Below are 15788 nucleotides of genomic sequence, written 5' to 3' on the forward strand. Positions count from 1 at the left end.
AAAAAAAAAAAAAAAAAAAAAAAAAAGAAATGACAATGATCATTTTCTTAGATACAAGGACAAATAACTTTTAAGACCAATATTAATTTCCATAAAAAGTAGATAAAAGAGAAAGGACTTTAAAGAACAAGCTGGTAATTTATTTTCTTAACGAAATTTTTATCACATGTATTTAAGAAAATCTCACACCCATAGGTTTAAAGTTATGGGTATAAGATGCATGTGTCTCTTCAAATTTTTTTTATGTCTTTTATTTATTTTTGAGAGACAGAGAGAGACAGCACGAGCAGGGGAGGGTCAGAGACAGAGGGAGACACAGAATCCGAAGACAGGCTTCAGGCTCTGAGCTGTCAGCACAGAGCTTGACACAGGGCTCAAACCCATGAACCACGAGATAATGATCTGAGCCAAAGTTGGAAGCTCAACTGACTGAGCCAAGCAGGTGCCCCTGCATATGTCTCTTCAATGTCAAAACAATAAAAAGTCTTAAAGTAAAAAAAATTTTAATGTAGGAAATGGCATAAGTCAGAAATAATATAATTTATAAAGCAAAACTATTACTACTATAAATATTTGAGAGATAAACAATACTAAAATACAAAATATATTTTTCAATTTAGACACTCAGAATTCATATAGCTGATCATCCACGCTGGAATGTTTCTGAAGATGCACCGTTAAGTGAATGTTTTCCATATGTTATAATAGCTAGCTGTCCCTTTAATTGCAGACACCTATTTTTTGTGGAATGCAAGTTAACACCAGTAAAATTGAGTTTGCAACTCATGGGGTGGCGTGGGTGGCTCAGTTGGTTAAGCATCTGACTTTGGGGCTCAGATCATGATCTCATGGTTCAAGAGTTCGAGGCCACGTGTCAAGTTCTGCACTGACAGTTCAGAGCCTGGAGCCTGCTTCAGATTCTGTGTCTCCCTCATTCTCTGCCCAGCTCCTGCTCTGTCTGTCTCTCTCAAAAATAAACAAACATTAAAAAAAATTCTTCTAAATTGAGTTTGTAACTCATCCCTAATTATTATTGGCAATAATAATATCAATTTACATTTATCTAGTGCTTTCCAGTTTATAAAGGACTTTGTCATATTCCACTTCATTTAATAGGATAACAATAAAAAATACTTTTATACGTCCTATTTATTTATACTATGGACGCTTTAGAGCAATAGTTCTCAAAGTGTGATTGGTGGATACTGTGAGATCATTCCCAGGGGGTCCTTGAGGTTAAGGCTTTTCTCACAACATTAAGATGTTATCTGACATTTCCCACCATGTGGACATTTGCAATGATGGTGCAAAGAGAGCCATGGTGGGAAAAACAACCGAAGTCTTAGCATGAATCAGGGTAGTGCTAGTACAGTTTTTGGATTCGCGCCCATTCACTTAAAGTTATCAGTGACACTGCTCCATAAAGCAAAATTTTTCATTTAATTAATACTCAACTCTTGAGTACAAATCTTTATATTCTACGTGAGGAACTGGGGAGTAGACCTACAGTCCTTCTGCTCCCTTGCACGGCACAGCAGCTGCCTCAAGGAAAACTACTTTGTGCAACTGAGCTGAGCTGAACCATTACTTTTAAGAACAAGTGACAGAGTATGGTTAGTCAGACGCGAGTATTTGGCATTTTCTTTCCTTTTTGAGAGACAGAGAGAGACAGCATGAGCAGGGGAGGGTCAGAGAGAGAGGGAGACAGAATCCAGAGCAGGCTCCAGGCTCTGAGCTAGCTGCCAGCACAGAGCCTGACGCAGGGCTCGAACCCACCAACCGTGAGATCATGACCTAAGCTGAGGCCGGAAGCCAGACGCTTAACTTATTGAGCCGCCGGGCACCCCAGACATTTTCCTGAAGATGAACGTGAGTCTGTTGCTTCCAGAAAAACAGCTGACAATATTTGTTGCCAATTATAGAATTCATGGCTTAAAGTGAAAATAAGGATTGTAAAAATACTGTACCTGCCACTATAAGCCTGACAGCTCCAGGGAACTTAAGAACTTTTTGTCTTGAGATTGGTGGCGATATTAACAAATGTTACCTTTTTATAGTGTATTACAAATGTGACAACATTTGGAAGATCTACGTAACTTAGTGAACCAATAGTTTCCGAATGATGGTACATGATATTCCATTCAAAGTATAAGAAAGACCAATGAATTTTAAAGTAACAACATAAAAAGTTCATTAATATGGTTTCAGATTTCACATTTCAAGTTCCTTGTTGAGTTTTGGACAGTATCAGAATATCCACAATTATCTGAAGACTATTAAAAATCTGTATTATCAGTATAAAGCTGGAATGTGGCATATACTGCAACCAGAACAACATATTGTAACAGACTGAATGAAGAAGGAGATATGAGAATCCAGCTCTATTTTATTAAGCCAGGCATTAAAGAGATTAGAAAACACAAGCAATTGGTTACTATTCTTACTAAATTATTTAAAAATAAATAGGTATTTAAAAATTTGTTTTCAATTTTAATTTCTAGGTAAATTGGGTAGATATAACACACATACATATATATACAGATACATAATGTTTTTTAAGCTTCTTATTAATCTTGCTAGTAGACTTTGCTAAGACCAAAGTCTGAGAGCCACTGTGAAGTTTTTTTCTGAGTACTTACTCAGGATCATAAATAGGCTTAGAGAATTAGAGAAACTTGCCCCAAGGCTACACAGAAGGCCCAAGTGGTCCAGTCTGTGGACTCTAAAACCCATGGCAGGGGTGCCTGGGTGGCTCAGTCGGTTAAGCTTATGACCGGCTCAGGTCATGATCTCGCAGTTCGTGGGTTCGAGCCCCTTGTCAGGCTCTGTGCTGACAGCTAGCTCAGAGCCTGGAGCCTGTCTTTGGATTCTGTGTCTTCTTCTGTCTCTGACTCTCTCCTGCTCACACTGTCTCTTTTTCTCTCTCTCTCTCAAAAATAAATAAAACATTAAAAAAAATTTTTTAACCCATGGTAATCCTATATGTCATGCTATGTGCCATCTTTCTTTTGACTCAGCAAGGCTCACTTGGTTATTGTTAGTGGTTCTGCTTATTGACTTTTCCTCTTGGTCTCAATTATATATTGAGAGAAAAACCAGAAGTTGTTTCATACAGTTTGTCCTCAAAGAATTTCACTGCTAGTAAAATACTTTTTCCTTTTAAGTGTTTAAAATACAATTATTCAAATAGCATTGTTTGCTGTCCAAAATAAATTAAAACAATTATGAAGGACCAATTTTAAAAGCTTGCTTATAAAAACTGAACAGACAAACTTACGTTCGCTGGAAGTTGATGGAAACTGGTTTCCAAGCTCTGATTTCTGAATGCTGTCATCTAATGATAGAAGTAAAAAAAGACGTATCAATTTATGGTTCATAATATAAGTATTTCCAACAGAGAAAGAAAATACAAATTCCACCAAGAGAATATGAGGCAGAAATCAGCCAGAAATAAGAGGAAAAAGTGGAAGATCTAAGTGCCCATTAGAATGACAGCTTCTTGAGACTCAAAAGTTATTTCTTTCATAATTATTCACAGCATGCCATGGTCTCGAATAAAGCATACTTTTAATACATTTGTTTTGTGAGAGCGCTTTAAAGTATTTGACCCAAATTATTTAATGGAAGTGGTGAAACTTATAGCAGAAAGTTAGTAGAACAAAGAAAATAAGTACAACTACAAGAAAAGAAAACATGTTATACCATCTGAAAAACTGCCATATATTGAACTCCTGCCTGGTGATGATGCTGTAAGAGGGGGAAAAGGACAAAATATGGATTATGGATTATTGAAGCTACCTGGATAAGGGGTTTTAAGGTAAAACTCAATCTTAACCCTACTTTCTACCTCAACATGATTCAAATATTTACTCTGGTACTTCTGATCATTTCAAATATCAGTAATACTTTTTGAAATTATAGTACAAATTTTTTACCATTTCTATTAATAGATAATTTTGTTTTATGTAGGTTTGTGGTTAAACCGGTTCCAAAAATAATTTTCTCATGACTCCATCAAATCTCTACTATCATTATTTAAAAAAATTTTTTTTAATGTTTTATTTATTTTTGAGACAGAGAGAGACAGAGCATGAGAGGGGGAGGGGCAGAGAGACCGGGAGATACAGAATCTGAAGCAGGTTCCAGGCTCTGAGCTAGCTGTCAGCACAGAGCCCAGCATGGGGCCTGAACTCATGAACGTGAGATCAAGACCTGAGCCGAAGTTGAAGGCTTAACCGAATAAGCCACCCAGGCGCCCCTCTCTACTTCTATCATTATTTTAGCAAACAAAAACTATCCTAAAATTTTCCTTTTTCCATCAGCCCTTCTTGGCATGACCACAGATTTAAACATGAGAGAGAGAGAGGAAATGAAAGGACAAAGTTCAGAAGGTAGAGAGTTACTAATTCATATGACCTACATTTACGAATACTGCCATCTACACTTGCCTGGGATTTTATAACATATATATATATATATGACCTTCCAGGTATTTACCAAGAGCTTTCATTTAAGAAACACTGGACTAAACTAGAGGTATAAAATTAGCACTTATATAGAAACAGCCTTATATTTGCTCACATGACAAAAAGCCTCAAATGAAACAAAGTGACATCAACCTTAAGGCATATTGTTTCACAATTACTAGTTAAGCCTAGGAAATTACATCATTTAGAAACTTGTAATTTAGGTCACCAACTGTATTACTAAAACAAACAAATAAATTCCATCAAGTGATGTTTACCTTGAATACCTTACTCTATGGTTACAAAGATCAAATGAGATAGTATATAATATTATAACATAATAGTACATTAACCATAATAATATAAAACTATAATACTGAATCACTAAGTTCTTTCCCTAAAATCATTAAAGAGGTATAATACCATAATATATATTACTAAGAATCAAATGAGATATTTTATGTAACACATAACTATAACATATAACTACAATATATATACTTATACAACTTTATACATAGTTATCTAACAAATGTAATATTTATGTAACTCAGAGAACATCTTAAACTTAAAAATTTTTTTTAAATAATCCCATTTACAATAATATCAAAAAGAGCACTTAGGAATTAACTTAGCAAAGGAGGTGAAAGACTTGTACACTGAAAACTACAAAATATGAATAAAAGAATTAAAGCTGATACAAAGAGATGGAAAGATACCCCACGTTCATGGATTGAGAATTAATATTCTTGTAATGTCTAGGGGCGCCTGGGTGGCTCAGTTAGTTAAGTGTCCAATTTTGGCTCAGACCATGACCTCACAGTTCATGAGTTCAAGCCCCGTGTTGGGCCCTGTGCTGACAGCTCCAAGCCTGAAGCCTGCTTTGGCTTCTGTGTCTCCCTCTCTCTTTGCCTCTCCCCCACATGCAAGTACCTTCTCTCTCAAAATAAACTAAAAAAAAAAAAAAACCAAAAAAACCCCACAAGAAACAAATATTGGCATGGATGTGAAGAAAAAAGAACTCTCATTGTACTGTTGGTAGGAATGCAAACTGGTATAGTCACTGTGGAAAACAGTAGGGAGGTTCCTCCAAAAATTAAAAATAGAGCTACCATATGATCCAGTAATTCTGCTACTCGTTATTTACCCAAAGAATATGAAAACACTAATTTGAAAAGACACATGCACCCTATATTTATTGCAGTATTATGTACAGTAGCCAAATTACAGAAGAAGCCTAAGCATACATCGATAGATGAATGGATAAAGACGTGGTATATAAAAAAAGTGGAATACATATATACATATACATATGGATGTGTGCGTAGAAAAGAAAAAAATCACGCCATTTTCAACACCATGGATGGATCTAGAGCGTGTAATGCTAAGTGAAATAAATAAGTCCGTCAGAGAAAGATAAGTACCACATAACTTCACTCATATGTGGAATTTAACAAAGAAAGCAAAGAAAAAAAGAGCCAAACAAAAAAAATAGATTCTTTTTTGTTTTTGTTCTTTTTGTAATTTTTTAAAGTTTATTTATTTATTCTGAGAGAGAGTAACTGTGAGCTGGAAAGGGACAGCAAGAGAGGGAGAGAGGAATCCAGAAGTAGGCTCAGCACACAGTCAGTGTGGAGCCCTATGTGGGACTTGATCTCATGAACTGTGAGATCACGACCTGATCTGAAATCAAAAGTCCACAGCTTAACCAACTGAGCCAGGTGCCCCCCCGAAAACACACTCTTAACGACTGAGAACAAACTCATGGTTACCAGAGGGGGAGGTGGGTGGGGTGAGTGAAGTAGATGAAGGGGATTAAGGAGTGCACCTGCTGTGAGGAGTTGTAAGTGCTGAGTCATGCTATACTGCACGCTTGAAACTAATATAACTAGACTGTATGGTAATTATACTGGAATTTAAAAAAAGGTATGGATCTCAGAAAAGAAGTTCAAGAGCAAACAAACACACCAGAGGAATTAACAGAAGACGACTTGATGGAGATGAGTGCTTCCTAACTGATGCCAGTCGATCAGGAAGGAGACATAGAAGAAGCAGTGCCAGAAAACAAATCGACACTAGATGATCTGGCCAATTATTCAAGACTGCTTTCGACTACTTTAATGACAAGGACCCGTTTACGATAGAGGTACTGAAACTAAAGGAAATGGTGGAAGAAAGATTGGTACCATACAGACACACATTTAGAGAAAGGAGAAGGCAAAAAAGTAAGAGAGAATTTCAGATTTTGGAGCACGCCTGCCTCTCCTGCCTCCCGTTCCATTTACTCCACCCTTTTGGCCTCTGCCACCCATAAGACAGCAAGACCAACCCTTCCTCCTCAGCCTACTCAACACAAAAATGACGAGGTTGAAGATCTTTATGATGATGCATTCCCACTCACGCAGCACAGTTAATGAACTGATCTCTTCTCCTAAGTATTCACTGTGTAGAACATTGTGTGCAAGACCTGTATGGAAGAGGATAGTCTATCCTTACCCAGGCATAAGAGGAGTGATATTTTATATAAAATAGTAAGGTTAGTTTTCTTACTGTTTTATAAGTTTGCTTTCAAAGATTTATGATACCATATACTTCTATCTCTAAGGAACTGGAGAAACTGCCTGTCAGCCTATCATCACAGGTAAATGTTTTCTTTTGTTTTTTTTTTTAAGTAACATTAAGTTTCCAAATACTGTGTTATGAATATGACTGTAATAGTGTATGCCACGAAGTTTTTGTGATTCATTTATTAGTGTATAGGTTAGGCTACTCTGAGGCAATTGTATCCACTACACTAGGCTACCATGAAACAACCATACTGCTGCTGCTTCATCATGAACTCATGAATTGTTATACCTGTAAATAAATACAAATTGCCTTTTTGCATTAGATTTTCATTTTAATGTCTCATGTTAATAATATGTATAGAATCTACAGTGTTTTGCATCATATAAAACAATAGAGCTGTAGGTTCTGACAATTCATTTTGTGAGGAATCTAAAATAGTAGAATTCACAGAAGCGGAGAGCAGAATGGTGGGAGGGGGAAGGGAAAATGAGATTTTAGTTAAAGGTACAACGTTTCAGGTATACAAGATGCCTAAGTCCTAGCAATCTATTGTAAAGCATAGTACCTATTGTTAACAATACTGTATCATATGTTTAAAAATTTGCTAAGGCGGGGTCGCCTGGGTGGCTCAGTCGGTTGAGTGTCTGCCTTTGGCTCAGGTCGTGATCTCACAGTTTGTGGGTTCGAGCCCCACATCAGGCCCTGTGCTGACAGCTCAGAGCCTGGAGCCTGTTTCAGATTCTGTGTCTCCCTCTCTCTCTCTGCCCCTCCCCTGCTCGTTTTCTCTCTCTCTCTCTCTCTCAAAAATAAACATTAAAATTAAATAAATAAGGAAAAATGAAAACAATCATAGCATTTGAAAAATAACTCAGTTAGTTAAGTACTGACTTCGGCTCAGGTCATAATCTCGCAGTCTGTGAATCTGAACCCCACATCGGGCTCTGTGCTGACAGCTCAGAGACTGGAGTCTGCTTCCGATTCTGTCTCCCTCTCTCTCTGCCCTTCCCCTACTCATGATCTGTCTCTCTCTGTCTCTCAAAAATAAAGAAATGTTTAAAAAACTTAAAAAATAATTTGCTAAGAGGGAAGATCTTATGTTAAGTGCTCTTATTGTACACACACATAGTAATAAATAAAGAGGGTGGGAGGAAACTTTGGAGGTGACAGATTCGCGAATGGCCTAGACTGTGGTTATGGTTTTGCAGATGGACACTGATCTCCAAGCATATCAAGCTTGCAATATGTTAAATGTATGCCAATTATACCTTAATAAAATGTTTTAAAAGGTTACTCTATGAGGACACCAAGTAGAGGAACCAACAGTGAAACAGCATGTGAAACATAATGTAATTGTCTTAGAAAAAAAATACATCAAGAAAATGTTTCTCTTGAATATCTTACTCCATGGTTGCAAAAATCAAAAGAGATAATATAAGAAAATTCTTTTTTTTTATGGTTTTTATTTATTTTTGAGAGACAGAGACAGTGCGAGCAGAGGAGGGTCAGAGAGAGCGGGAGATACAGAATCCGAAGCAGGCTTCAGGCTCTGAGCTAGCTGTCAGCACAGAGCCCAACATGGGGCTTGAACCCACGAGCTGTGGGATTGTGACCTGAGCCGAAGCTGGACGCTTAACCAACTGAGCCACCCAGGCGCCCCAATATAAGAAAATTCTGTTAAGTGCTCTTTTATGATGATTTTGATGAAGAATAGCTAAATAAGAGTTACTATATAACATATGCAGTATACGTAAAGTTCAAAGAACATAAACCAACTTATCAGGGTATATACTGTTCAGGCAGAGAGCATTCTCTAAGAGGTAATCTCTCTCCCTCGTCTTATTACAAATATCCTAATAAATTCCTAAAAAAAAAAAAAAACTAACACCACACACACACGTACACACACACATCTTTTTAAAAGATAAAGCTCAAGATTTTCCAGTCTGAAAAGTATGGTAATAATCACTACTATAAAAGTCAAGTGCAAAGGACATGAATCTTTCATAGTTGTTATTATTGATCATTACACAATATGTTGTAAACAATAAACAAGGATTAATTATTCATTTGGTATTCAGACGTAAAAGTTGTGCTCACATACAGAACAACTCAGTCATAGGCACTATTGTCCCCACCTTAAATGTAAGAAAATTGAGGTTCACAAAGGTTAAGTGGCTTTACCAAGATCACTCAATTAGTTAGTGGAAGAACTGGAACTGAAGCTCTAACTCCAAACTCTCCTTTGTATCACTGCACTACTTTAATTTTATTTATTTATTTTTTTATTTTTTCATGTTTGTTTATTTTTGAGAAAGAGACAGAATGTGAGCGGGTGAGGGGCAGAGAGAAGGAAACACAGAATCTGAAGCAGCTCCAGGCTCTGAGCTGCCAGTACAGATCCCATGCAGGGCTTGAACTCACAAGTGGTGAGATCATGACCTGAAGTCAGCCGCTTAACCAACTGTGCTACCCAGGCGCTCCTCTGCTCAGACTCAGAGGTCTGACCTCTCCCTAGATACTGTTCCCTATGCTCACTGTCTTATCACCTGGAAAACAGGAAAAATAAAGACCGTGATTCTAACTTCCCCCAAAGATTAGAAAACAGGCAGAAACCCAAACTGGGACCTGTCTACGTAAGGAACTGTGCTATTATGGGTTGACAATAGGATGTAAGAGCCCCAGGTTCTTAAACCCCTAATTCTAAAAATTAATCTTTTTCTCCCTAAAGAAGATGGAAATGTAAACTTAATGAAACAATGAAATTCAGAATGGTAAGCAAAAAATATTTTAAATGATCTTGGATTGAAGAGGAATCTGTAAGTCCATATGACAGTCACTGAAGGCCTCTACTTTTACTGAAGATATTTTCTTCATGTTCACTGTTATCTTAAAGTCCTCATGTAGCTAAAGGTCTAAAAGATTGTTATCTGCACCTGAGTGTGCAAACTTCTGGTATATAATTTCTACATAACTCTCGAAGCCCTGTATACACGGTAGAAGGCTACCAATCGCTATGCAGATAGTTAAGCCATAACGAATACACTAAGACAAAGCAGGGATGCAAAAAGATAAAGACTGAGACTGACCTATCAATCTAGCAACTAAAAAGCCCTATTTCTCTACATTCCAATCAGATCTTCAGTATAATTATTTTCCCTTCTCCATTGAATTTGCACAGTGTCTTCTTAGAGGAAATAAAAATGATACAAAAATTCTGGTAACAAAGTGTACTACACTTTCCTGGAAGACATATATCTACTATTAATTACCCAGAATGTATAATTAAGAACTAAGAAATAAAATAAGAACTGTTTGAGCTTTTCAGAGAAAATATACCTAAACTCACCCATTTTTACTTAGTATTTGCTTAGTATGTTTCTTGGATCTTCAAAGTAAGTTTTAATTTTGAAACTGGTTCCAAACAGAATCCTAGTAGGCTAAATAATATTTGCTTTCCTAACTATAACAGGTCAGGAAGAGCAAATTGTAAGAAGAAATAGTTTCCTAACAGCAGGTACATACAACAATAAGGAATGACAGCCAACACTAAGGCAAGGACAGAAAGTTTTCGTAGTTTTATACTGAACTCACATGTGGGGTAAAACTTTAACGGTTGGAAAACGATGAATTATGACCATCACTACTTTACTGATGATAAAGCAAAGCCACAGAGGCTTGTTTACACAAACTAATCCTGTCAATTACAGCTAGTCAGTTTTTGAGCAAGAGAAGGAGATTTTTTTTTAATGTTTATTTCCGAGAGAGAGAGAGAGACAGAGAGCGAGCAGAGGAGATGGCAGAGAGAGAGGGAGACACAGAATCTGAAGCAGGCTCCAGGCTCCAAGCTGTCAGCACAGAGCCCGATGCGGGGCTGGAACTCATGGACCATGAGATCATGACCTGAGCTGAAGTTGGATGCTTAACTGACCGAGCCACGCATGCGCCCCATAATACCTAATGACTTTGAGATTGTGGTCAGATGAATAAAGAAGGGATAAAGGTTAAGGGTCACTTAATTTTTCTTTTTACATGGTCAAGGTTTAATGTGGAAACTGCTATAGAAATTATAAGACACTGAATTCAAAGCATGATTATTTCATCACATCTATATATGGTATTTCTCAAATTCTGTGACACTTAATCCAACCTAAACCTAAAAAAAATACTATTTATAGATTTCATCTTTTATTACTTAATACAATAGGTATACAGAATTTCTGTGATTATTTACATAAAGTAAGTCTGCTACATACAAAAACCAGGTACTGTGAAAAGTGTAGAATCTCATCATCATGTACAGATTGGACTGCTGCTCGACAGAACTGACAACTTGATCCACTCGTTTTCTCACCCCACTGTTTACACTTTGCACCTGGACCATCTCCTGACATCCCAAGCAGATGGAAATGTCTGGTAATCATAGCTGTCCTTCAGTAATGAAATCACAATCTACATGCCTCTCTGAAGAACTAAATATTTTTGTAGGCTGAGTAATAAAGCAAAACAGCAAATATACTTGAAATTACTTCAGTAACAGGTAAAAATTTAGCAACTTACTTTGTGCACTAGTCCTTTTTCTTGTGGCTTGTTCAAACCATTCCTGAGGCTTTTTTTGATATCCCGAGCCTAAGGCAAATACGTATATCAAGATATCATTTCACATAATATGAAAATGTATACCATACTCCCATTAGAAGGGATGTTTCTCAGAAAGGTAAAACAAAGTTGGGGAAGGAAACAATGAAAGCAATAGGTTCAAAGTAAAAGATGCAGTTGAAGGATCACAACAGTGAAGGATGACCACTTCTTATACCAAAATAGATAGGAAATAAATATACAATCAACTAACAGACTAAACTAAGTATCAATTCTTTGGTCTATGAGAATGACTGAGTTCAATAATACGTGAACTTGATTTAACTGTATTTAAGAGGAAAAAAGTTAACCATTTACTCTTGAAATAAGATACTTGAGGTAAAATAATCCTGAACACATTTCCACATCACAGACTAATTACACACATTTGATACCAATGTGTGGTGCATTAAAAGGCAAAGAGGGTAAAATGACTTAAAATTGCATTCAAACTTCTTGTTGGCAGAATAAGACCAGGTCAGAATGCTTGGCTGGTAAAAGAACAGACAACCAAGCACTTACTCAGCACTGAAGGCTGTCTATTAAGAGTTATGAAGTCTCGACCTAAAACAGAAAACAGATAAGGTTATGGAATACTTGGAAATAAGAACAGTGAAAATACTGCATAGACAATTTACTTGGGTACTATGGATACTATAAACCAAAAATATCACCACCAAAATCAAACCTTTCTTTCATCAGTCCCAAACATATGTAATATATTCATTTTTTCCCTTTTCTAAGCATCAGAGTGTTCAGAAATTGGATAATAATTCAATAGGATCAATACCATCAAAATAATGGCAGCATGTACTGAATGTTTATCAGATATCAAGTATAATTTTACCTAATTCTCATACTTTATGTGGTCAACACCATTATTCCCATTTTCCAAACGAGGTAACTGAAATTGATCATTTGCCCACGATATATGTGTGTGTGTGTGTACACACACACACACACACACACACACACACACATACATATATACACTGCTATATACTGAAATATATGGTATGTACTATATAAGCAATTTTGTAGATATTGCAAAGTAGTTATGAAGTGAAAGATATTACTTTTTGTTTTGGAATGGTATTTAAGGACAACTGTAAAACAGTACAATGGGACAATTAGAAGTGATATTTCAAACAATTGTAACAAGGTAAATTTTCAAATCTGCTCTGAAGAAATGAGTTACTTCTACCCAATGATAGAAGTATTATTGTAAATTTTTCACAAATTTTTTCTAAATACAAATATATATGCTAACTGTAAAAGAAATATAACATTCTGAAGTTTTTAATGTTTATTGATTTTTCAGAGAGAGATAGAGCACGAGGTGGGGAGGGGCAGAGAGAGAGAGAGAAAGAGAGAGAGAGAGAGAGAGAGAGAGAGAGAGAGAGAGAGAGAGACACACACACAGAATCTAAAGCAGGCTCCAGGCTCTGAGCTAGCTGTTAGCACAGAGCCTGATGTGGGGCTCAAACTCATTGACCATGAGATCATGACCTGAGCTGAAGACAGACACTTAACCAACTGAGCCTCCAAGGAACCCCAAGATACAGAACATTCAAGAAATGTGTAACTTAAAAATTCATAAATATCCATTAGCTGCCTACTATATGCTGGAATACCATGTTGAATAAGACATATGAATATTCTTTCAGATTTGTTTTCAGTCTATACCAACAAAATTAAAAAAGGTAGACATATTTTTTTTGCCATGTCTTTCATTTTATTTATTTTTTTTAAGTAGGCTTCATGCTCAGTATGGAAACAAACCTGGGGCTTAAACCCACAACACTGAGATCAAGACCTGAGCTGAGATCAAGAGTCAGAGGCTTAACTGACTGAGCCACCCAGGAGCCCCAAGGAGTACTTTTTAAAAAAGCACCTCTGGTTTAGGGCTGTATCTTATAATCAAGGGTGGCTGATTTTTCTGTTATACATAAAATAATAGCACCTTACATTCAAGGATATATACCTCGATCACCTATTCATTAGTACATAAAGTACTCATTTTTCATAACTGAGTTGTATTCTACTGTATGTATGTAGCATAATTTATATAGAGATACATTTAAGAGCTTCCAAAAATTAAAGATTTAGAATAACAAAGGGCAAACCTATAAGATGATTCAGCAAGTAATTTTCCACAAATAATTTTTTTAAATGATTTATTCTATTTGTTGAGAGACAGAGAAAGACAGAATATGAACAGGGGAGGGGCAGAAAGAAAGGGAGACACACAATCCAAAGTAGGCTCCAGGCTCTGAACCGTCAGCACAGAGCCCAACATGGGGCTTGAACCCACGAACGTGAGCTTATGACCTAAGCTGAAGTTGGATGCTCAACCAACTGAGCCCCTCAGGTGCCCCACAAAGGATTTATTTTTGTGTCTCAGTGACTTTGTTTTATCTGTTTTGTTTATCTCAGAACCTTCTAAAAGCTAAATACATATAATGTGAAATATGTGAAATTATATAAATACAGTGATTAATAAACTATATTTACAAAGACTTTTTCTTTAATAACAGTTTCATGTTTTGAAAAAGGTGATGTGGAAGGAAAAAAGAAGTCCCTGAAGATTTTACATACAAGGATATTTTAGGTTGATTAATAATTAACTCAAATTCTGGGACTTGATTTAAACATGGGAAAGAAACAACAGCATCATTTCTGTTTAACCTAAGAAAATACATATCTACTGTAGATAATCTGCAAAATAAAGAAAAGAAGGAAAAAAATGCCCATTATCACCATCCTGAATAAATCACTGTTATTAGCATTTTATTATATTACTTTCCAACCCTTTCCTTTGCTATATTTTTTCAATGTATTGTGAAATTTTTCAAAATTGCAAGCATTATAAGATCTTGACACACCCACCACCTAGCTTCCCATTAAACTTTTACTACACTTTGCTTTATCACTTGTTTATTCATCCTTCCAAACTTTTGCAACAGAGCTCAAACTATACTGCATATAAAATTTTATTTTATTTTAAAAAAATTTTTTTAAATGTTTTATTCATTTTTGATACAGAGACAGAGCATGAGAGGGGGAGGGGCAGAGAGAGAGGGAGACACAGGATCCGAAGCAGGCTCCAGGCTCTGAGCTAGCTGTCTGCACAGAGCCTGACGCGGGGCTCGAACCCACAAATGTGAGATGTGACCTGAGCTGAAGCCGGCTGCTCAACCGACTGAGCCACCCAGGTGCCCCAAAATTTTATATCCTTATTAGAATCTATTCAAGTAAGAAGGCTTAAACTTCATTAGTTACACTAAGAACAGTCAACAAATTTATATGGCAAACATGGACATTCAACAAGTCACAGAAAGTAGTTTATTTCTAAATTCAAAATCAAGGTTGAGTACGGAGATGAAGGAAATTCAAGAGGCAGGAAGGGTTTTTTAGCATTCATTATACCTCTTATCCAACACTTTACATTAAATGAGGATCTTCGAAACAAACAAACAAATAAACAGCATTTGACCCCACACATAGGTAGACTTTCAGGAGTTTAAATCATGGTTTCACTTACTTTGTGATGACTGCCAAAGTGATTCTGGATATTGACTTGACAATCTCGTGGTTTGGTCTAAAAGAACAAACAAACAAAAGAACTAAAGTACACTATAAAGCATATTATACTTTTTAAATGCATATTTTATGAGAACAATAAGTAATCAAAAGAACAAAAATATTCAGTAAAACCCCAAGGAATTCAACACTTGAGAGCAAAATTTAATTTTTTATTTTATCTTTTAAGTAGGCTTCATGCTCAGTGCAGAGCCCAAAATGGGACTTGAACTCACTCACATAAGCGTCCCCAAGAGTAGGACGCTGAACCATTTAACTGACTGAGCCACCCACGTACCCCAGGAACACTATTTTTTTAAAGTTTCTAAAGCGTCATGTATCTAAAAAATTAACTAAGTAATTATCTCTTTCCCCTAATGACTTTCTAAAGAAAAAAATATAAGATGTAGAACATGGGATAAGGAAAGGGAGATAATGAAACCTTTGAGTTGGAGAACATTTTGAAAGTTTAATGGATCTTCTTGAAATCATTAATATCCATTTGCCTCCCTATGAACAAGTAATATATTGTATCAT

At 36.3% G+C, this 15788-nt stretch overlaps 1 protein-coding gene across 1 annotated transcript in view; it reads right to left on the bottom strand.

The window, feature by feature from the left end:
- Positions 1 to 15788, bottom strand: part of TOR1AIP1 (torsin 1A interacting protein 1) — a 37555-nt gene that overhangs the window by 728 nt on the left and 21039 nt on the right. The window contains exons 7-12 of the mRNA XM_029933367.1: positions 15214 to 15270; positions 12192 to 12233; positions 11592 to 11660; positions 3703 to 3747; positions 3201 to 3334; positions 2322 to 2349 (exon numbers count right to left, since the gene is read on the bottom strand). Coding sequence (XP_029789227.1) covers positions 2322 to 2349; positions 3201 to 3334; positions 3703 to 3747; positions 11592 to 11660; positions 12192 to 12233; positions 15214 to 15270 — 375 coding nt within the window. The remainder of the gene's footprint in view (positions 1 to 2321; positions 2350 to 3200; positions 3335 to 3702; positions 3748 to 11591; positions 11661 to 12191; positions 12234 to 15213; positions 15271 to 15788) is intronic.

Source organism: Suricata suricatta, chromosome 3 (assembly GCF_006229205.1).
Source record: "Suricata suricatta isolate VVHF042 chromosome 3, meerkat_22Aug2017_6uvM2_HiC, whole genome shotgun sequence".
Classification (NCBI taxonomy): Eukaryota; Metazoa; Chordata; class Mammalia; order Carnivora; family Herpestidae; genus Suricata; species Suricata suricatta.